General features: G+C 28.9%; 1 protein-coding gene across 1 annotated transcript; it reads left to right on the forward strand.

Annotated features, from left to right (window-relative positions):
* LOC113373606 (protein Wnt-6-like) lies at positions 1-23,975 on the forward strand. Its single transcript, XM_026613893.1, has 7 exons — positions 1-47; positions 12,285-12,508; positions 21,648-21,790; positions 21,857-22,078; positions 22,152-22,332; positions 22,711-22,987; positions 23,921-23,975. Exons 1-7 carry the CDS (start codon positions 31-33, stop codon positions 23,973-23,975), a joined length of 1,119 nt encoding a protein of 372 aa, XP_026469678.1. The 5' UTR covers positions 1-30.
* The last annotated feature ends 982 nt before the right edge of the window (positions 23,976-24,957 follow it).

Consider the following 24,957-nt stretch of genomic DNA (forward strand, 5'->3'; position numbering starts at 1 on the left):
CTGGCTGTATGCCTCTTCCTGGTCACGCTAATGACTAATACTTGGTGGTGAGTAAGATGAATTAGTTAGTTTCTTAACAACAAGTTTTTATAAAACAAATATATCGAATGTAAATAAACAAATAAATAACGAAAATTTTGATGTAAATAAATAGGATAATATTTCATATGATCAGTTTCCTAAATTCTGGAAAAACAGCTATTTTGCTTTTTTAATGTTTTTTTTGAATTTTGAATATTAAAATAATATGCTAATAATTATTTTAGCATATTATCATTTGTTTGTTGGTGAGATTTGTTGACTCTGAATTTGATGTTGACATATATATTAACAAAGTCTAGTAATCGGGCATAAAATCAATAAAAAACATGAATTTCTTTCAATACTTTATTTTACATCTATACATTATATTTGTCAAATGGATCAAGATTGAAAGTGAATAAAATAAATTTTCGTATTAAAATAAATAGTTCTGGCGTTGTGCTCTGTGCTTTTCACACACTTTATTTATTTTTTAATATTTGTTAATCGTAATCTTATTATTGATTTAATAGTTTATTTGAATTTTTATTTTATTTATCAAACTTTCCATTTGAATGCTAAAGGTTTTTTTAAATTTGCCAAGTCGGTGCAATTGTCGCATCATCATTTCGTTTCAAACTATATGTTAACTATAAGAGAATATCATAAACATAAATTAATTGCCATAGGTGGCATAAGAAGTGGGATTAAAAAAATTTAATTTCCGTGGAATCTCGATCCATTAGTTGACAATAAAAAGATCTAACCGATGACTTGAATGCATCCGCGCACGATATCTTACAATGTATATAAAAAGAAGTGATGGAGCTGAAAAAAACGACAAAACTAGTTCAATATGCGTTTGTTGTATCCGGCCATGAAACTGCTCGGCGACAGTTAATTAAACATCTATATTGATAATAAAATGATAATTGATCACACAGATTCCCAATTGTAATACCTCATGCTAATCTAACTAGTTCAGCATGCATAAACAAAAAATGCGAAAAAGAGTATGCTATGCAAAAGAGGTTATTATATTATCCGAATTATTATCTAGTAGCACATCTAGTATTTTCTACTATTTTATTTGTGGGCTTTTCCATATTTCTTTATTATCCTTGCATTGTATTTGTTCGATAATATATAGTTAAAATGTAACCATGTATACTAAAATTTTTGAATAATGGTAAATGAATGTCATCGATTCAAACGCATGCTCCTTCAGTTTTTTTCTAAAATAAAAGTTAATACAATCTTAATCGGTTATTAAATTTTGTAAAATCATTATTTGGAACCAAAATTCACAAGTAAAAAATTTTGTGAGTTGTAATAAATTTTATAATTGTACTACAAGCACATACATAAACAACATTAATAACAGTACATAATGTTGTTGTCAGAAGTAATTTTATAAATGTAATGTAATTTTATAAATGTAACATTTATTGCACCCTTAATATCGGCTAAAGGAAGAAATTACTTAATTTTAATGTTCACAACGTTTAAAGTGAGTCATGATATCAATAAATTATATCAGAAGATTAAGAATGTAATGAGAATATTTTGCATGTATTTATATATATATATATATATATATATATATATATATATATATAATGCATATTACCACGATCGACAAGAGATAATAATAAAAATCTTAACCAGAGGCTAAAAATGTCCATTGACGTTTGTGTTCATTGGGAAATTGAACGCCATTTAATTAGCTCCTTTATTATTGTGATTAAACAGAGATTACATATACTAAAGCGTCTAAATAATTACAAGAAGACCTCCATCGACGGCTTAATGTGTATTTGTGCGCTGATTAAAAACAATTTAAAAACATATTGATGTAAGAGCTTCATACTTTATAATTATACGGGATTATATAAAACATCAAGCCAATCCTTACACATAAATTAATATATATATATATATATATATATATATAAATATATATATATATATATATTTATTTATTTATTTATTTTTCAAGATTCAATTACAATCTGTTTTATAACGTACAAAAAACATTTAGTAATTATGAGTGAAAATGTGTCATGTTATGACCAAAATAAAGTTTACCCATTGGCATCTCTTTTTGTATGACATTATATATAATTTTCATTCATTTATAGATATACGATATAGATATAAATTACAAATAAACTTGTAAAGCGCGTCAATTTTTTATACACCCAACAGTAATATATTGGGCTGTTGAAATGTATCATACTCTTAAAAAATTCTATAGATCAATTATTGTTAGTATTGAAAAAAATCAGTTATTTTATTCACACTTTATTGTTGAGATTTATTATAATTAAAGGGATAACCATTTCAAGTTTGAAGTGGCAATTATTAGTTTAATTCTTTATTATGCATCTTTCTATAATCAGCAGTTAAATAGAAAGCAACAAAATATTATATCGTATAATTATTAACAATTGAAACAACGTGTCAGAATCGATTCCTGGTTTTTTCACAACAATTTTATATGTAATTCCAAGTTTTTAAGGATACAATTGAGAAACCAAGTACATACATGGTATGAGCAATAAAAGTGATTACATTGATAAAGCAATTAGGTATAATGTGATAATGAACAGAAAAGTATCACTTTAATAGTCATCCTCAGCATAGACCACGGCGCGGCCACTTAGCGCCAGCCATCGCGCAATTATAAACTAGATCATATAAAGAAAGTTCACATGCATACACATGTGTAGATGCACCAATTTTTCACAGTTCCAATAAAAACTACCGACCTGTGTTTATAAACTATAATAATACTACAAAATTTTTACCTTGTATTTGTATATTAGAAACAATTATCAGCCCCACATGAAAAACAAATATTTTGTCTTTGTATAATTATCTTGAAACATAATATTACAATGAAATCTAAATACAGCACTACAAAGATCATCTTCCAAATAAACATAGGGTAGAGTGGAGCTAAAGGTCCGCGGATAAAAAGGTCCACCGACAATTTCTCAAATCCAAGTTAATAATTTTTGCCAACATTATGTGAAAGTAGAGGGAAAGAGATGTGTAACCAGCTATTGCCTTGATTTTTACGACGTTGCTATTGTAAAACAATCAGTAATGTTTTTGGTTATGAGATTTGTTGTTTAGTTTAAGAAAATTTAATATATTTTTTAAATATACGTTATTTGTTTTATAAGATGTACTGCAAATTTTAAAATTAAAAAATAGTACATAAACAACAGTATATTTTACAAGAAATAAATTAAATAAGTAGATATTAAACAATTTTGGTGATGAATATTTTTAGGAAATGCCAAATCAACGCACAGAGCGTTAAACAATCTTACCTCTGTAAACAATATACCCATGAAATTTATATTTTGCATTTGTTGAATAGCTATTATTTTGTAAAATACCTTAAAAATTAGAAATAAGACATTGGACCTGTTTGCTCCCTGGCCGTCCCAATTTAACCTGTCTCTGGGGCAAAAAGGACTAGGTGACAAAGTTCTGAAAAACAGCAAACAAGACATTTCTGCAATTATCTGGGTATTTCACTGAACATTATTAGATAGTTCTTTGCTTGATATGTGTTAATTGTTGTTATATAATAGGTTTGGTTTTCACAATATAATCGCTTAAAATTAAATGGACCTTTGTGCACCGCTCTAACCTATGTAAAATATTACATATAGAAAAACTTACGAGTTTATGTAGATATGCATGTTTATACATGAATATGTATATTCATGTGAAAATTTATCTCAACGAGAAACGTAAAAGTATTTTATAATCACAACGGAACTTTTTAACGTGCAATGAAAGCACTCATAAATACAATGAAATGTGTGTACATTATATAGTTGATGCATTAACCCATACAACACGATGCTGGACGCATTCTTTCCTTCGTATTATGTGGGTACTGACAGCATTACGCTCTAAATTTCGTCTGTGGACATTACCAAATATGTTATAAACAAATGAATAAATAAACCAATTTACCGTAACTAACAAATAAATATTTACTTCAATTAACACCCCGCGTCCGTACATCTTAAACGCAAACAGATCAATTTTGGAATTGTTTGAAGTTAAGTTTTATTGAAACAGCAACGAACGCATGTGTATCACGACGATATGTAGAACGGTGGTAACTTTCTGTTTTAAAAGAATAATTGTATCTAATTATTACTGCAATTTACTGAAATATATGTCAGCTCATTACATATTGTTATGGGCGAATAAACAAAATATTTATATTATGAAATATCATATTTTAAAACTGATTGTTTTGGCGAACGTTTCCTGTATTTTTTTCTACACATACACATACTAACAAATTTTACTAATATACAAATTATCAAAAACATCACTTATTAGCTATATATTGAGTTATGTTAGGCAGAAAAAGTAATTTATCACTTAAGAACAAAGTCCTCATCTACAAATCATCCCCATCTGGACATATGACATAAAACTCTGGGGCTGTGCCAGTAAATCCAACACCAACATTATCCAGATTAAATTCATGATTTAATTCATGAACAAATATTATCAAGACGCTTAGCCTACAACAACAAACTGCGAATCCACATAAAACCAACCATCAAAATGTTGCCCAGACCCACAAGACGCCTGAAAAAGAAATAGCCTGTTGATCTACCGCTGCAATAAACAAATTTATGTCGATATATTTTTGCAGTATGCATTTTATTTAATCCATTGCAGAATAATCGTAATACACTTCTTACTAACTAGTTCAAAGAGCGCGAGTTCCTGCGCTTATTTATTTTCCGAAATGCATTTATGATTATAGAATTTATTATAATTTGATATATATACAAGACCAATATAATAACGGACGAAGACGTTAATCATTCAATACGATAAACGGATCATTAGAAAGTTGCTACACAAAATAGTTCGTGACTCGAGATTTATGAAAAGATGCATTGTGGTGCTACTCCTCGACATTGTTGTCCTAAATAAAAAAAATTTGTTAACAGAATACTTATCACATCACGACGAAAACATATGTGTACACTGCAGTAATAGCTCTATTTCCGTCAAGTCACTTTGGTATTGTTAGAAACTCAAGTATTTATCCCTTAAGTTTAAGCGAAAAGCATAAATATAATATTCATAAATATTAAATAAGGCATTAAACATTCGAAAAAATTACTAAAGACATTAAAATTTGATAAAGATACGAATTGCTTATCGTTGTGATTTAATCATATTCTTTTACTTAGTTTTAAGTGACCCAAAATCTAAACTCAATTATTATTTTACTTCATTTTTATTTTTCTAACAAACGACAAACAGTTTAAAAAAACTTTCGTTTTACTTTACACATTATGCACAAGGGTATAATTATTTGTTCATATAAATATTATTACTCATAACTTAATCATGAATAAAATGTAGGTAAAAAACTTGGATAAAGTTGGTCAATTGACAATTGGAAATACCGTTTAGTTACACAATAAAGATTTAGAGGTTTTAATTAAAGTTTAATAACATATCAAAGATTTAGGATATAACACTCGAATATTTTTTTATCACATGATAACACGTAGCATAACCTATAAATATAACCTATTTTTTAATTATGTAGATATTGACTAATTTTTAAATATATATTTATATAACTATAACAGGATATAATTGAACGCAAGATACTATTACTTAATGCCATCTAAAAATATTTTTCTATATTTTCCGCTTCTTGCGTTTGATAATTTACAAAAATTTCATCGCCTTTCGATTAAAATTTTCCATCAGTTCTAAGAATGATCGAATGTTTCACTGTTTCGAATCGGAACAAATTCAATTACCAAATGAGATCTTGACAGTTGAAAAGGTTCATGATTCCTATTCAAACGTGATATTATTTACAGCCTCCAAGACGTCAGGTCTGTCTAGTATCACTCCTTGAAACTCTGTACAAATATTTGCCACAGTCAGTGGTATACCTTGATTACCTCAACCGGAGAACGCTCTCAAAAACAAATTGTTACTGTATGATAAAAATCTTTTCGAATATTTTTGAGCAAGATTTGATATTGTTCGAACCACTCATAATTTTACCATATCTTTCGTAATATTACGAATTAAAATTGTTTATATTTATAATCTTTGAAAATCGATTAAATGCAGCTGATTAGATTACTAGATTTAATGGGCTTTAGCATTATCTAACCAAGTTCCATTTCATTAATGCTGCAGTTATTTTGCGGTATTTTATTTGTATTAATTACTATTTGTATTTATATACTATTTTTTCAATTCCGTTATAGCATAATATGTACAAATGTTAAAATTTCATAAAATCTTTAAATAATAAACTTAATAATTTTGAACTAGATAAAGTAGCCAATAAATATGTATTTAGCCTAAGAAGATATAGACAAGACAACCACGATTGCAATTAAAATTTAAGACGAATTAAATCAGAATATTTATATTTATAAAACAAAAGCTTATGATAATAATCGAACAGTGAATAATTTAAAATAAATCTCATAGATATTCTATTTAGTGATTTTGCTTGAAAGCTGACTATAAGCTAGATTAAAACAATCCATTATTGAAAAAGTATTGTTTATAAAACAGTGTTTCAGTTCTTTATAATGATGATAGTAAAAAAAATAATAATAAAATTGAATTTTTACTAGAAGTCATGAAATAAGTAATAAGGACATTCTTAATTCTTTTGTTATGAATTTGACCTAGCAACTTCCACGCTAGACTATTGGGATACATATTCTGTATGTATAAAATCTCAGTTACTGACCGAAATGACGTACAAATATTTATTCCTATAATCGATAATATCAATCAGTATGAATTATACCACATACAAAATACTTTAAAAAACGTTTTTAAATTACATTGTGGACTATAGGACAAGCTGTCACGTTTTTAATTTATGAAGCAGCAGTTTATTTGTTTTGTCGTGTCTTCTGTTTATTCATGAGCTCAACGAGATTTGTCTGTGACATTAATCTGGTATACTATTTCATGATTTAAATATTATTTTTATTAAGTGAACAATGATGGTAAAAAGCAACGGAAATAAGGTGTTAAATTTTCTATAATTAATTTTCAACTTTTGCTCAATCAATAATAATAATTATAGAAATAATAAATAGACTTCTATAATTTTTATTTGCAGTTAATTTAAAGCAGAATATGTGAATTATTTGCTAATAAATTGTTAGTATGTATTGAATTTATTAGTCAAGAGTTAATGAAACCTAGTTAAAGTGAGATTAAGGTCTAAGAAAGACGCCAATTTTTTAAAACCTGATCAATATTTTAATATTTTTACTTTTTCTGAAATGATAGAAAGTATTTTGCATAATTATCATTTGAGATGTAGGTAATGCGATTTTAGTACTATGCTATTTTGTATGTATCAATAAACTCGAATATTATCAAAGCGATCGCTTATGTTTGAGTATAAAAGATCAACATTCATGATTTTTTTAGTTTTTATAAACAATGCAGCCGTTAATTTGAATCATTGTTTTTTGTAGTATTTCGTAAAGACGTGCGCTCATATATCGTGTTACGATCGCCGCGGATCTTATCCTGACGTACGCCGAGGTATTTGAAGATTCTACTTCAAGATGTCATATTTGAAAAGCTATTTTCACAATTTCCCACAACTGGAAAATAATTATGACAATTTTGAGTGGCAGATCAATTGTCGAAATAATCATATTCATTAAATAAATTATATTGTTTCTAAATTTATATAATTAGAGCATGTTGAAAAGATATATTAATATTTATTTCAGATTTTTTTTAAAAATTGTTTTAGTCAATACATTTTTATTACTGCCTCTCTGACTGATTGATGTTAGTTTAGAGCTAATGGGTATTCGATATTTACTACATTGGAATTAGTGTTGTGTCTTCAACTTATGTACTAAATGTACTTTCTAATATGGACTAAAGTGGATTTTTACCTATAGGTTCTGACATAGTAGGTATGCATTATGTTTTAAACGTTTACGTCTTTGCCACATTTATAAACCAATACATTATCGAATATTAGTTTTATCGCATCTATATAAACTAGAAAATTTTCAACAACCTACCGAATTGAAATTTTTCGAAGAGGTATTTATTAATTTAAAATAAATAATGATCAACGGATCTTATTTGAAAATCGAAAAAATTGAAAAGTATTGTGTATATACTTATAGAAGTTAATTTAAGAAGTTTACAACCTTGCTCCAGTTCCGAGCTTTGAGCACTATACTTATTATTATTTGACCACTATAATTATTTGATTTTCAAGGAAAATATTTAGTGTCATTAAATACTTTATGTAGTAGGTACTACTGCAATTGGTGAAGTCGGCTCTACAATGTATGAAGTCACATTTGATTTTCGAATCACGTATGGACTCTCTGTACACATCTTGATACGTCATCACACTTACTGGCGAAATGAGACGTGCCTCTCTCGGCGTTTCGCACGGATCCGCGTGACTGAGCCCTGAATGAAAAAAATAACCATACCCAGTCCAACCTCATTCATATTATACTCTGATATAGATATCTCCAGTATTGCCTGGATGAAATGACACTGCTAGGACATGGGAATGTCAACAAGATTGTCTTCAGATGTTGTCATGTTGGCAACATGGACGGAATTCCACTTGCAGAAATTGTGATCTTTTGAGTGCGGATTCCATGAGCACTAATCTTATTATTGGTTAAAAAAAAGATAGAGGTCTTACGAGTGTTTAATATTAAATATGTTGATAAAATTTATCACATGTCTTGATGGGGAAGATTTTCTTCTATTCAATTCATTCCTAGTGCTTAATAGATGAGGCTTACAATTAGTAAAAACGACTAAAACGACTTTACTATGCTTGATAGTAACAAAATTTCTTGGCTAGGTTTGATTTTTCAGAATTGATATTCATAAAAATGACAGTTTGAATGCCATTAGCACGTCTAGGAGCATTTTATAAGTGCATGTAATATATTAATTGATTTGAATTAATATCCGCTGAAATCAAAAAAGGGTTAGAAAATTCAGATTAGAAATAAATTAAAGGCATCTAAGTTTAACTATATAATTGGAATAATTTATGTTGACTTTATTAAATCAAACATTTCAATATCCATTTTAATTGTATGCCTGATTTCATTAATATTGTTTATTATGCTTAGTTTTTCAGGATTGTTCATTCATCTTTTATTTTCAATAAATAATTTTATATAATGGTATTTCTATATTTTATGAGACCTTACTGGCCAGACATTAAATTAAGATGATATATCGAAGTCTGTTATTGCCGAACCGCTCGCGTTCATGTTATTTGATGAAGCACGATTTATAAACGCCTTGCAATACAATGTTTCACGAAAGATGGTTTCAGTGAACAGCATATGGACCAGAGAGAAAAAATGAGTCGAAACAATCGTTAAAATAACAATTCATTCATCTGCTGAACGTGGAAAATGACGTCTCAAAGACTTTCCGATGTGCATGTTTGTTGTCGCAAAATCAAACCGAAAATTTTCTTAAACGCGACCTGTTTATTTGTACAACTTAACGTGTAATAATGTAGAAATCCAGTTTAGTATTTGTTTGAAGCTTTAGGTAATATTCCTAGTATTTTATTAATGATTCGTTTGCTAGATCTGAGAAAACTGTGATTATTTATTTTATTTGCAGGCGTTGCTATGAGCTATTGCATATGGTTTTCATATAATGTTTACGTTATAATACGAATATATTCTGTAATTATTGCAATGATTAATTATGTCATATTTATTTCGGTAAATTAATTTTAATTTGACTTGTATAAGCGTACCATCTGCATTAGTTTTACCGGAAAAATTGATAATTAGATGCTCTAGGGAATTGCGTTGCATCAAAATACTTAGAAATCTTTAAAGATATATTTCATTTTACACGTGAGAAATATAGGCCTATGCTGCAACGTTTTTAACTATATATAAAAATGAATGTATGCCTGTGTCCTATGAACTCAAAAACTATGCATCCAATCTCAGTTATGCCCGGGAAGGTTTTCGCATATTCTTATTAAATCCAAGTGGGAAGGGTTGGATACCCCTGATTTATTTTACTTGTTCGATCTTTTTTATTTTATTTTAATGCGTAATTAAGAAACACACAGAGCTAAATTCATTATAGTAATTACTTCACTTTTAACACATCTCAATAAATTTCAATTTGGAACACATACACATCAAAAATTATATTTCTAGTGCTGTTAACAAATATTAGGATTATGAGAAAAATAATTCAATTTGCTGTATAAAATTATAATTAAACTATAAAAATAAATAATTGCAAACTGTTTTTTTCAATTATAGTTAAAATAATATATTAAAAAATAATATAAATAGTTAAAAATAATACCTTGTATGTATAAAAACAATTATATAAAAATATTTAAATAAAAAAATGAAGTGATCGATTAAGATTTTTCCATGACAATGATACTATATTTAGCGAATAGATAGAATTACGGAAAAGACGAATTGAGAGTTTGTTTTCTTGACGAATGAGTTTCCGCGGATGGACGAGTGTTCAGGATCTCTTGTCAGCGTATGTCGGATCTTGCCATCAAAGTCAAAAATCGGTTCACACATAAATAGTTCAGTTCACCACATGTAGCTACTAAATGTCATAGAAGAGCTAAGCTTTATCTCAACTAACACGTTAGTACGCGGCCATTATTACCGCGCGCGATGCTTTTAATTTATAAACATTCAGTAAAACGTGCAGGGAGAACCAATCACTAGTTCGTCATTGACACATTATAACCCCTTTCTTGAATTTCAAGGATAAAAGTAACTTTTCTGGACAAATCAGTTCTGGTTTTCTATAATAACTACAAGAATAAGTCACTTTTCTCGACAAATTAGCTTTAGATTTCTATAATAATTTCATCAACAAAATTAGGTAATTTTAGTGATTTTGATTTTTAACATTGTAGAGGTAATAAAAAAAATAAATAATTTCCTTGAACTACTTAATTTTAATTTTTAGCTATAATTCACAAACATTACGTAAAAAGTGCATGAAAAACCAATAACTCATGTTATTGTCCATTGTTGCTAATATATATATATATATATATATATATATATATATATATATATATATATATATATATTAACAACTGCATTTGAAATATTTTAAATATTTATATAGTAAGTAGTTTTAATTTAGTAATAGTTAATAAATAAGTTTTTCGAGTTCAAATAATTGTTTTTATGGACTAATTTATTAATAATGCTATAATATTAATATTATATGTATATATATATATATATATATATATATATATATATATATATATATATATTTATTCTCTAGAATCATTAATATAAAAAGTGTATAATTAGTGCACATAAAACTAGTTAATTACGAAATATTATTATGCAATTTATTATTTTCTCAAAATATTGTTAACCTTGACACAAATTTAGGCGATGGCATACATATGTATGTATATATGTATGTATATATTTATGTATATATATATATATATATATAATATTAGGTTTATATATATATATATATATATATATATAATATTCTATATATAACCATAAAAATCTAGTGAGAAATCATGTTTAGACGATTAGTTATTCAGAATTTGGGATGACTTACAAGGTCGCATTCGTCAACGCAGATGCAATGTTTACCTTTACAGCAATTACCATCTCTTCAATTTCGTTGACGTGATTCAATTATATATATTTTCATGACGCGAATCTGAATATATTATTTTGTGTTGAATTAATTTTTTTAAAGATGAACTAAAACAATTATAAAACAAAGTAAAAGCAAAAAAAAACAATTATAAAAAAAAGCAAAAGACTGTCAATTGTGCTTATAAATAAAACAACTACGATTGAAATTATGGACTAATTTGTTGAAAATTGCCTGACTGGAGTTCAAAAACAAAACGAAGTATCATGTAGATGCTTTATTCTTTCATCAAAAGCTTTAGAAGAAAGCAAGCTTTCATAAACCTTGATAGAAGGCAAATAAATATATTTGTTAATAATATTTTTATTTTTGAATGATAATAGTACTTGGATTTATTTTTTTAAACATAAGTATTTTTAAATTTACAAAGTAGCCAATTTTCTATTACGTATGTTAAGATTAAGTTAAGCCCCATTTTGATCTTTTTAACGACCGCCTCATGCGGGATTTTATTGGGAATTAGTACACAGCATGTTCTCTTTTTTCAGGTCGGTGAGTGGTCAGAACCTGGCTCTAGAGCCCCATCGCGCCTGCAAAAAGGCGCGCAAATTGAAGGGGCGACTTGGCGAGGCTTGTCGCGGAGGCGCCGCTCTTATCGCCGCCGTTGCACGCGGTGCAGCCCTCGGCGGACGCGAGTGCGGACACCAATTCCGTGATCGTCGATGGAATTGCACTACGGACAGACGAAGTCTTAGACGGATTTTGATGAGAGGTTATTAGATTAAATTATATAATTTTTCGTGTCTTCATAACAGAAAAGAGAGAAAAGATTTTGAATGCAATGATACTTAAAAAATAGCTGACAAATATACAAGGCAGATTATTCTTTTACTCCAATATATTTGAATTATATAATTTTTGCGATAATACTAATATAAAAAGTGTCTCAAATCAGCAAGTAATTTCCTAAATTGAGAACCACTTCCGATAGCACCCGGTGTCAATGCTAGCACGCGTTCAATAGATCGAGATGAGGGCATTTGAACACAAAACTTGTGGGTAGTTTAGTAGTTGACACATTTGTAAAACACCGGGTGGCCCACGGACCCCTGATGATTATTGTACTTGTACCTTTTTGTCCTTTTGCATAGGAAGTTTTTTCTTCTGCGCGTTTCTTTCTTCGGGAGCAATTTATCACGACCGAAGATACAAGCCGTTGACACACATAAATCCTAGACTTTATGGCCGGCTTTTGTGATAAAGGAGCGGTAAATAATATTTAGCTGACTCAATGTATGTAACTTGCGTGTGGTGGTTTTATTTAATAGCATATTAGTTCACGTGCTTAAAGTCAATAAATGTCCGAATGAATTTCCATTTCGAAGAACCCAAATTGTTGATGCCTTCTTGCGAACACTCAAATTGATATATATATATATATATATATATATATATATATCTGTAGTTGTGCATTCAATATAATTTTAATGAATCACAATTACTTCCATAAATAACGTTTAATAAAAAAAATTTCAACTTTGCTTACAATCACGAATCACTACTTTTCACACTTTCTCCAACTATCCACTATCTCATTCAACCCTTCTAAAATTCCACTTTTATTAAAGACCTTAGATTGATTACTAATTTACAAATTATTAACAATTAATCATTCCGGAGTCTAGTCATCATACAATTCTAAAAATACAAACGACATGGGTTCTTTGCCAGTAAAAGCGTTAACAAAATCACAACGCGGGTGGCGTTTATGACAATGCCAATTCTATTGTTGAAACTACCCAGGAAGCACAGTATATTTTACATTAACAATAGTTGGCTTTTGCAAAAGTCATCATGTGAAGTGTACAAATAGAAATGTTTCAGAAATTTGGCCTAGTCAATTTTATTAATGAATTTATGTACCACTCGTAATCTTACATTTGAAGTAGTTAAAAGTGGTAGTAAGTTAAGAGATTAAAATCCATAAAATGCATTTTTTTATTTATTCTAGTGCTTTGAATAGGTGATTATTGTTGAATGTTGTATATCATTAAGACTATCAATAAATGTTTTTAATGTAGTAAACATTTGTAATTTACACTAATAAATCGGTTAGTTTTGTGATAAGATAAGGATTTTTATATAATTCGGTTTATATGTCAAAATCAATCAATATATTTAAATTACAATATTCACAATATCGACAAAATATTAGTTCGCTGTCTGTTTTCAAAATGAATCTTCGTCTTGGTAGCATTATTTATTGTATGTCATCAATGTCATCATCTACTATATTTAGCAGGGTTTCGTGGTATCTAGGAGTGTTTGCACTTTTTGGTGCATTACTTAATGCAGCGCACTTAATATTAGTGCGATTTGATAATTTTCATCGCAACATTATTTAATAAAATATTGGTTGGCTGTCCTTGTGAAAAATGCATTCTCGTCTTCGAGCGTTTGTTCATTGTATTTCGTTATTGTAGTCAAGGAGCTGGTTAGCACCCAAGACACAATGGACCTCTGGCTGCTGCAATGTCCTCACACATTCACTCGAACCTTTGTGTGTATATTCGCGAAGTATTGCTATGTGCGGTTATGTCTTCTTGTGTTCGGAGATGACAATGGAAACATTACCGGGCGTTAAACGGTCTGAATGAACAACTAATATAGACACCCAAGTCGCGAAATGCCCGTTACTGAATTCCTCCCGTTTACAATGTTAAAAGACGATGATAAATAGGATGCGTTCTTAAGCAAGCATTTCTCATAGACGATTATTCGCTATGTGAGAATGTGTCGCCTTGGCAATGCTGCTGGCATGACAAAATTCCTTGTTCATTCACGATTAATAAAATATAGTTATAAAATTAAAAAACAAACTTTTAAAATTAATAATATATTATTTGGTATCTACCTAATTTAATTTATATTAAAGATTCTTATATATTTGTAAATTTATATTATTTAAAGATTCTTATATATTAGTTATGAAGTTCATATTATTATTCATATTTTTAATATCTAGATAATTTTTATTAACATTGAATATATCTTTGAATAGATTACAGGCAATAAGAATTAATTGTAATTAATATAAGCAAATAAAAAGGTTTTTTTCAATATATTTAAAATATGTAGGATGTTGAGAGACACAAAGATTGTTCACATATTTTTCTAAAATTTGTCTGTCTGGTCCAACAAATCCAACTTTTTTTTTTCATTTTAAACGGATTTTTTCAAAATAAATAATAATTAAATTATAGGAACGATTTTTTACAAAGATTTCATTCAATTTAATGTATATCTTGTAAAATTGCTCTTCTTTAACGTAATTTACTTTTTTATTTTTAATTTCTTATTGTTTTTACTTTTATCAATGTGTGAGATTATAGAGGTTATACAAAAAAACTTTTGAATTTAATTTAAAATTAACAATTCATCTTACAAAACAATCAAATAATGTATATCTAAAAAATATGTTCAGATGTCATAAACTAAATACTAGAGCTCAAAACGAAGAAAACTAACAATGAATAAAGTACTTTTGGCTTGAATATTAATACATTTGCATTCATCTCCTGATAGCAAAATCGTAAGAACTAAGGTTATAGCTGGTTGCACGTCTTTCGTCTATTACGTTAATACAGGATACTATCTTTACTAATTGATGATGGTCCATACCCGCGAACAAATAACCCCCGCAATAATTTAAATTAACTAAATTATTTTTGGTTATAAACTATTTAAGATGAAAATTTGAAAATGCAATTCATTTTGAATGTAAATCCTAATTTATTTCCAGAAATATATGACGCCACAAAAGCGTTCAAACCGCAAAACCCTGCTTTATTTATAAAACTCGCAACGTTAATAGGCGTAATTATTTCACGGTCTAATATGTAAACTAACCACCTCGGAATAATCGTCTTAAGTTACCCAAAAAAATAAAAAAATTAAATGAACTTGTTTACGAAATGGGAATGCACAGAATTTTCTTCAGAATGCATTGCGGAGCGCCACACGGCCACGGTAAGCTGGTTTCTTAATCTCTCGGACATAACTCCGGTAACCGAATTAGTAGTATGAGAGGAGGTGATTATACAGATCTTCGTTTTGATACCGAAAAACCGAACAGGTAGGCGCAACATTCGATAAACACCCATCTCGAATGCTTGTGAAGTGCCATCCACACGAGGAAGTTACACAAATGATGATTTTTTTAATAGTATATAAGTAAATTATTCTAACCTTTTTGAACAAAAAAAAATTAAATTTTAATTTTTTTATTTTCTCGAAATAGCAATCAAGATTCAATAATATCTTCTAGGCTATTATTATTATATGAACATGGAAAAATTGAAAGTACTAATTTAGATTTCACTCCATTGAGAGAAAACTATTATGGAAATGTTTATATAATAGATATTTATTTGTTTATAAATATATTGAATCCATCAGCGTATCAAAATATATAAACTAATTTGTCCAAAACATATATTTGTAATTTTTTTCTATTTAAGCCCTATGATCTGTTGAGCTCGAATTTCTTTTCAATCTGTATTTAGATGGCGACCCAACGGTCAACCTATTTTTATTGGAGATTTTTTTTTTATTAGATCATTTATTATCTTGTTAGTTAAATGTAGCATGTAGCATGTAGCAATACTGAGGATGTTCTATTTTCACTTGGAAACATATTTTGGGTCCATATTTCCAAGTGAAAATGGAAACTTTACTTTATGTTATTAAGTTCTTTGTGACGGGGATCGAACTTGAGCCTATATATATATATATATATATATATATATATATATATATATATGATTATTTATTTAAAATTATTGAATTTAGCTTCAATACTTTCTGATATGTATTCGATAGCTAATTTTGCATCGCCATATAAAATATTTAGCAAACACTACTCTCTAAAAACAATTTTGTTCTTTTTCCATGTTATGACTTTTTAATATGGATTTCAATCAATAAATATATTAACATGCATTGACAAAGTGATACGAATTTATTACTATACATTTGAAATAATTTTTCACTATTATTTTTTTTACTGAGAAGTGTCTGTTGCTGAGTATTGTAACATTTAACCTAAAATGTTCCATTTCTTTAAGTTTTCTCATGTGGATATAGCTTACGATGAATTTCGTCCATCTGTAGACGAAGACAACCACTCTAGAAAACAAGCGCGACGATGTTTCTTTCTTATCAATATTACACTCATTACTTTTATGTTCACCTGATAATTAAATTAAGTTTTATCCGATGGACATTCTGTCCGTTGTGGGATAGTTATTTTAGATATTTTTAGTTATTTAGATCGCGTTGTGTGTGGCGCTAACTGATAACACCACAAAATTTACGACTTCCCAAATATGTCCTTTTGAGATAATTTCGATATAAGAGAAGAATTAAAAGAAATTTCTAAAAATTATAAATTGATTCCAGGTGCAATTAAATTATCGTAAAATACAATTGATGATCAGAGAAATTGATTGTGGTGGTTTTATCTGTTAAACCGTTCAATATATAATTGATAATTAAAAAGTAACAAAACGTTTAAAACAAATATAAAAACCCTCAATATTTATTTCTAACTAATGCACTAATTATTTTTTTGAATTTACCATATCCAGTCTTTAAGTATTTATTTATCTTATTCCCAATTAATTCATATTTCTAACAAAGAATTGATCAAAATTTTTAAAATCGAGTTGAAATCTAAAATGAGATCTTAATAATTATTTAAAGTCACAAATATTAGAATTATAATATATTTATACATATATATATATATATATATATATATGTATAAATTTAATTTAATTTTGTAGTTAATGTCATATCAATTTTAACAAGATGCAAAAATAAATTTATATATTATTTATAATATATATATATATATATATATATATTATAAAAATAAAATATAATATATATATATATATATATATATATATAAATGTATGTATACAGGCATACATATTATTGCGCTTACCTTGCATGTACGGTTTATACTTACACAAATATAATAATTGGATCCCATAAAAAATCATCACTTTATGTAAGTAAAGACCATCAAGATTAAAAGCAAGATACGCACAGTAATTAATTTGCTCTAAATGTTGATACACTTTCATACTAATTATGAACCTCATTATAATTATCTCCACATTAACGGAAACAATTTATTTTGATAGTCCTTTTATCGGAAGGAAACCTTAAGTTAATACACATGATTTTAAATCGTCTTATTTAAATTTAATTAAAGTCGTATAACTTGGGTATTTCTTTTGCGACCTTTGTTCATTAAAAATATACAGGGTTTCTATTCGAAATCTCGCCAATTATGACGGCTTTGGGTTTTCAAAATATGTACCGATATTCGATCATAAAAAGGTGTTGCCGAACCGAAAACACTATTTTTCATTTTGTTCGAAGCGCCGGGTATCATTAAATAATAGTCTTTTAAACTAGTCATTAAATTTGTAAGCTGTCAGAACAGTTTGCCATATTAATCACGCTTGAGCTTACCTCGGCAGGAGAGAAGGTGTTAGCAGGCGCGCTCAACACATTCGTCAAAGGGTAAAAAGTATTAATAAAATGTAAAGGAAGACGAAATCTAAATGATATTTTTATTTGCCAAGCACGGAATTTTAAATGCATCAAAAATTATGTGATGCGATATATATTTTTATAAATGTTTCTATAACATCTAATTTGGAGCGGCTAACGTCGAAAACTAAAAAAGTAAACTTAACAAACTGTTAGATGCCTTTGTGTATATTGTATAGCATTAATGCTTATTGATAAATAATTTAGCAGTGTTATTATATATATATATATATATATATATATATATATATATTATATATATATAAGAGAATTTTTTGTTCGACATTGAAACATATTGAATTGAATAAAACAGCCAATGCGTCGAATAAAGAAATATTCGTAAAATTTTTGTACGTTTCAAGACTAGATGTGTTTCACATTCAGCTAAAAAAAATTACAATATAAGGAAAAGTTCTAGAATTAATAATACAACAGTTAGATAAATGAGATTATACAAGCCAGACCAGGAAAAAGCACATGTTACAAATACAACTAACAAACAATCACGTGATACAACTACAGGAATTTCAAATACTTCAAATTGTTTTGTCTTCCAAAAGCATAAACGAATACTTTAATCGTGTAGGATTTCTTTATTAAATAAATGAACAAAATAGGCCTTTTAATTTTTTGTAATTATCTTTATTATTGTAACACTTTAATTAAAATAAGTTATTAATTCTTATTTTACCTTACGTTACCTTAGGATTTACCTTGTCAAGTTAAATATCAATGCTTCTATAATAGTGATTAGATTAATGCTATAATCTAATAAGTATATAATATTACTTGATTTAGTAAAGAAAGTTCAGTGTAAAGTTCTCTTCAAAAAGATTCTTGATTTTTGTCTCTATATTAATATAATTTCAAATTGTTTATACAGTGTTCATACAAATTTTAAATACTGCCAAATTTTGAGCACATTGTTTAGCACCTGCATTTGGCGAGCACTGTTCGAAATCGTATAGGCATAATTAAGATGTGCTCTCACAAAGTCCGTTCGTGCTACGGCTCGGCAAGAAAGAAGCAAGGACGTGGGTGTTCTTTATATGTGGCGAATCTCGAAAACGTCGAACACGTAGACCCGGTCACATATGTATGTGTTTAAATCGAAATTTAAGTGTAGAGAGCGAACAGTGGGAAGCAAATAAGGCATAAATGCTTCAAGATAAAAATCCGATCGGGCAATAAACTAAGTGGAACTGCTGTCTTGATTTTTTATATCGCTTTTATGTGTGGTTGAATCTTTCGACATTGTGCATTTCATGACGTATCGAATTATCAATTTGCTCATGCATCGATATAAAACTTGATCTTTTCATTGTTTAAAGAGCTAATGTAAGATATTGATGATACATTGATCGTATTTATTCAAAATTATTTTGGGTCAACCATAATTGAACAGTAATATGTAGTAAGGAGGCTCGGTACGGTTGGGTAGGGGTACGGTAGTGACAGTCGCCATAACAGCTAAGGTATACTGATTTTGAGATTTGGTCCAAAAGGAGAAAGATGTTTGCATTGCATTTAGTCTGCCCCTTATACTAATATGATATGTAGACCGCGCTGCTTTTAAAGAGTTAAGTTTCTTTATTCAATTTCTTTTAATTGTAACTGTTACGTGTATACACGTAAATAATTTGTTTATTATTTTGCAGTAAATAATTTGTTTATTATTAGTAAGTTAAACATTAGTAGTTGGCAATTAGTTTTTGCTCAGATTATTTAGCTGAGTCATAACGATGATTTGTTTTCAAAATCTTGCCCTTTTCGGATAAAAATTAAACAGATAAAAAATCAAACTTAACTGAAACAAAATACGAAAAAAGTGAAAGATAAATGTAATACGAGAAAAAAAATCGGTGGCTGTACGAATGAATTTCATAATAACAACAATACCCAAGGTTGAAATGATGCTGAACATTCTCACATACTTATCAAGAGAACAACATAAAAATCAACGCAAGAAAACGTGCGTAATCCACAGAAAATCAGCAGTTAATATCTTACGCTTTGCACATATTTATAATCCTTTTAAACATTGGTCAAAGAATGTGAATCATTGTAAAGCCCGCCGTGGCATAAACGGTTAAGGACGTGGGCTAGCACAAAGTATCCCCAGTTTCTATACCAACCACTGACAGATCGATATTAGAGGCTGTAGATCTCAAATATAATCACAAGTGAAAATTGCAAATATAAAGTTATATTAATGTAACATTCAAAAAATGGAATAGATTTCAACTATTCTGTTAGTAACAACTGATTGTAGCTCAAAGAGAAATGATAAACTTACTATTATTCTATGTGGTTATAAATGGTTTAATGTATCAGTAATTAGCGTCTAAATACATTGATAAATAATTTATCAAATATATTGTTATTAAAAAGATATATTTTACTTAACTTAAATGGTATCTCAGTAAAGGTCGAGATGAAAAGTGGATAATATGTAAATCGCAATTTTGCTCAAAATTCAATAACGTTGTGAAAACTCAGTACTATTATAACGTAATATATAAATTTAATATTGTTTCCTATGGGTAACAAAAATTACAAAGTTTACAAAATTTAATATTATTTTGTTTGTAAATTTTCTAGATTATATATCGTGTATATATCGCTAACAATAAGTTAAAGAATCTCAGAAATAAGTACCATTGGACAATTGTACCTTCGGTTTTCTTTTTAATACCGAAGCTTCATCGTGATATAGTGGTATAGTTTTGTGCGCAAAACTCCGTGCTCGGCTCCTATATATCAAGCCATCTCGCTGACAATGAGACAGTTCGGGCTGTCATCGCGGCCTACCGTTAGATCCCTGGGAGATTGTTGCTCGTTGCTCTCTTGTCGTCGCACAATGCATTTCCCAGCACGATCGTAAGTTTAATATAATGTATTGTTTTTGAATGTGCATGCGGTCGAAATACAGATGAGTTTCTACTTTGCAAATTCATCTCATCTCGGCCCTTCGGAAAATACATATCCTCATCGCATCTACATGAGATTCATTTGGCCAAACTAAAGCTTCGTCAACAATTGTGAAATGTAATTAGTAAGCTGTGTTCAATGATTTTTATAAGTTTTAAGATACTTATAAAATTATCAACTACAATATTTGAAATAAAATTTAATTGGTTATCTTTGTTATATGGCGTCGTTTTCTCGATTATTCCAAGAATACAATAGCATTTAATATAATAATATACAATAATATATTAAAGTAAACAATTTATTGACATTATTACTTATATGCAATTATGTTATGACTATTTTAATAATAGATACAAGAGAGACAGGATTTGTCAATGCAATTACTGCTGCTGGAGTGACGTATGCTGTAACCAGAGCCTGCACTGCTGGTGAACTTGTTGATTGCTCTTGTGACAAAAAATTAAGTAGGAGACATCCGCAAATGGGAACTATGGTAAATAATGATGAGTAATTTTTAAATATAAACATTGCACTAATAATTTTAAAGCATCTTTTACAGAGTAAGAAGAATCATCGTGGTAAAGGTAAGGGTAAAGGGTTTAAACGAGGAAGAAAACAAGCCATGCCAATGCCTGATGGAGATTGGGAATGGGGTGGTTGTGGAGATAATGTACATTTTGGCTATAGAAAATCTCGTGATTTTATGGATGCGAGACCCTCAGGCAGGCATGGGGATATAAAGACACTTGTGCGATTGCACAATAATGACGCCGGTAGATTAGTAAGTTATAAATCTGATATTAGATATTTTGAGTTTTCTGCTTCTATTGATTATGGAAAAAATTCTATTACAGGCCATAAAAGACCACATGCGTTTAGAGTGCAAATGCCACGGGTTAAGTGGTTCCTGTACGCTCAAGACTTGTTGGATGAAAATGCCTCCATTTCGGGACGTGGGAAATATACTTAAAGAGAGATTCGATGGAGCAGCTAAGGTGATTGCGGGAAACGATGGAAATTCTTTTATGCCAGAAGGTGACAATAATTTATAAGCTTCATGTAGGTTTTATTTACTGCTTTATTGTGTTATGAAATGAGACTCCTTACATACAAGCATACCAGATTTTCAACGTGTGTAATATCTGTAAGTATGTAATTTATGGCTTTAATATTTTATAACTTAAGTAATATTGCGGGTGTATGTGTTTTTGTTATAGCTTCTTTCGGAAAATGTTTGGTCAACAGCTTGGTGGAACTTCTTTATTGTATTAAACAATCTATCAATCAAAGAAACTATATTGCTATCTTGATGCTAAACCAATCTTGAAATTTATTTGCAGAAATATCTATTTTCTATTAGGTTCATTAAACAGGGATATATTGCCTATATTTTTATATCACATACTATTGCAGGGCCAACTATTAAAATTCCTTCGCGATCGGACCTAGTCTATACTGAAGAAAGTCCTGATTTCTGCACGGCAGATAGGCGAACTGGTTCTCTTGGAACTAAGGGCAGAACGTGCAATGCAACTTCTCCAGGAATGGACGGGTGTGATTTGCTCTGCTGTAGGCGAGGTTATGATAAAAAAATAATTCGCGAAAACGTGAATTGCAGATGCGAATTTCATTGGTGTTGTGAAGTCACTTGTGAACTCTGTCAACGGAAACGAGAAGTTTATACTTGCCGGTAATAAGATGATAAAATTACTAATTTTGGTAAATTTATAGTATTTTTATTTGCAAGAAATAGTATTACCCATTGAAAGATAACGTGACGAAGAGAGGTTGACAGGTGAAATGTTGTTATTTTATTTAGGCATTTGTGATCATCGGAAATGGAGAATTTGGTAGTCTCGAAGTATGCAGTTAACTTCTAATTTGAGTTGAAATAACCATACCCATGTTATGAAATAACTAATTGAACTTTGATGCTTTTATTAATATATTATCGAAGATTAATTTTAAATCTTATTTGATGTATTTTTATGAACACGTATTATCAACTTCACTTTTATGTGCCAAATTATGTTTACAACATTTTATGTGCGTTGTTCCAAAAACCCGTTCTGGTACAAATGCGAAAAAATCGATAATCATCCACGTGATAATTGCAATGGATGGAAAAATTGCCATCGCTGTCTTACGTATTTCACTGATTGAAAATGAAACCGAGTAGAACTCAAGTAAAATTTATGATTTGATTAATAACAATGGAAATGAGAATGCTCAGAAACGAATATTAAAAATAATTTCCTACCTAATTAATGCATATTGATTGGAATAAAATGTCCATTAAAGCTTCTTGTAAATGTGCATGGGATACAATGTATGTGAGTTTAACGAAGGCATCTCCAAATAACCAGTTTTGTGAAAATGATATTAGTAAGTGGTAATTAGTTCTGAGACGTCAGACGTGTATTTGTGAATCGACTAACTTATTTATTTTAATTATCCGTGTGATAGAAACTTGCGTGTTAATAAAATAAGAATTCACGGCAGATTAATGATTATATATGTGATTTAATATGTAGGTAAATGCTCATATGTGTACATATAGAATAATAAACATTAATTCATGTAATAATAAAGTAAATAACATTGTGTATTTTATTTATTTTAGGTACTTGATACCCAACAAGAAAATACAAAATGATTGTGTTAAGTTATTTACTTAAGTGATGCACAAACTATATCATCAAAAATATTAATGATATTGAATTATCCATTTGTTCAACTTTTGATATCAAACCTAGGAAAAATCAATTTACAATTTCTAATAACTTTGATAAATTAAAATCACATACATGTATTGCACACAATGTTAATGCATAATGTGTTATGCCAACGGTACCTTGATTAATATTCCATCTTGTGCGCATATTGTTCGTTCAAGTTAATTATTAATTTTCGATAGTTATTGCAATTACCGATAGTAAAATGAATACGCTTCCTGGCTATTATTGAAATAAAACGATATGCATACCGATATTAACAATTATTTAAACATTTATTCGCTTTGTGTCAAGTTTGTTTTGTCGAGTCCGCTTTTGTGCGAACCGATGTGCCCTATGGCCCTTCGCGAATGCGTGACAAATCCATACAATTTCATACTAATTTATCCGTTTATAATTATGTTGCTCGCACGGTGTGCTGGGTTTGCGAATATCTCCTTTTGTATTCTTCATTAAATTTCAAGTCATGTCGAAATGCCTATCTATTCTTGCATTTGCTTCAATGTTGTCTCTCTTTTTCAATTGAAAACTATTGATGCTGATACATGAAGGTTATATTAAATAAGATATAATGAATTTATATTAAATACTTACATGAAAAATTAAAATAAATGTAAAAGAATTGCAAATTACTTACTTTTTATAATTTGATCCAATTATAATGCACTCCTATGGTAGTTTAAACTTAAATTCATATTTCCAAATATGGATTTAGTTTTTGCGGAAAAATCCTTTTATCTTGTTTCCTATTAATGCGTCTACAAATCTTTAACTAGCCATAAAACATCCAAATTATACTTGTGATTTGGTATACAATTTTGAGCTCGTACGACTTTCTCTAAAAAGATACATTTTTCAACTTTGTTAATTATTCTTTTAGATAGAGGATCAATTCTCTAGATTTACCTAAGAGTATTCTTCAGTA

This window comes from Ctenocephalides felis, unplaced genomic scaffold (genome assembly GCF_003426905.1).
Source record: "Ctenocephalides felis isolate EL2017-DRISC unplaced genomic scaffold, ASM342690v1 CF-g0.4_SCAFFOLD_01604, whole genome shotgun sequence".
In the NCBI taxonomy this organism is placed as follows: Eukaryota; Metazoa; Arthropoda; class Insecta; order Siphonaptera; family Pulicidae; genus Ctenocephalides; species Ctenocephalides felis.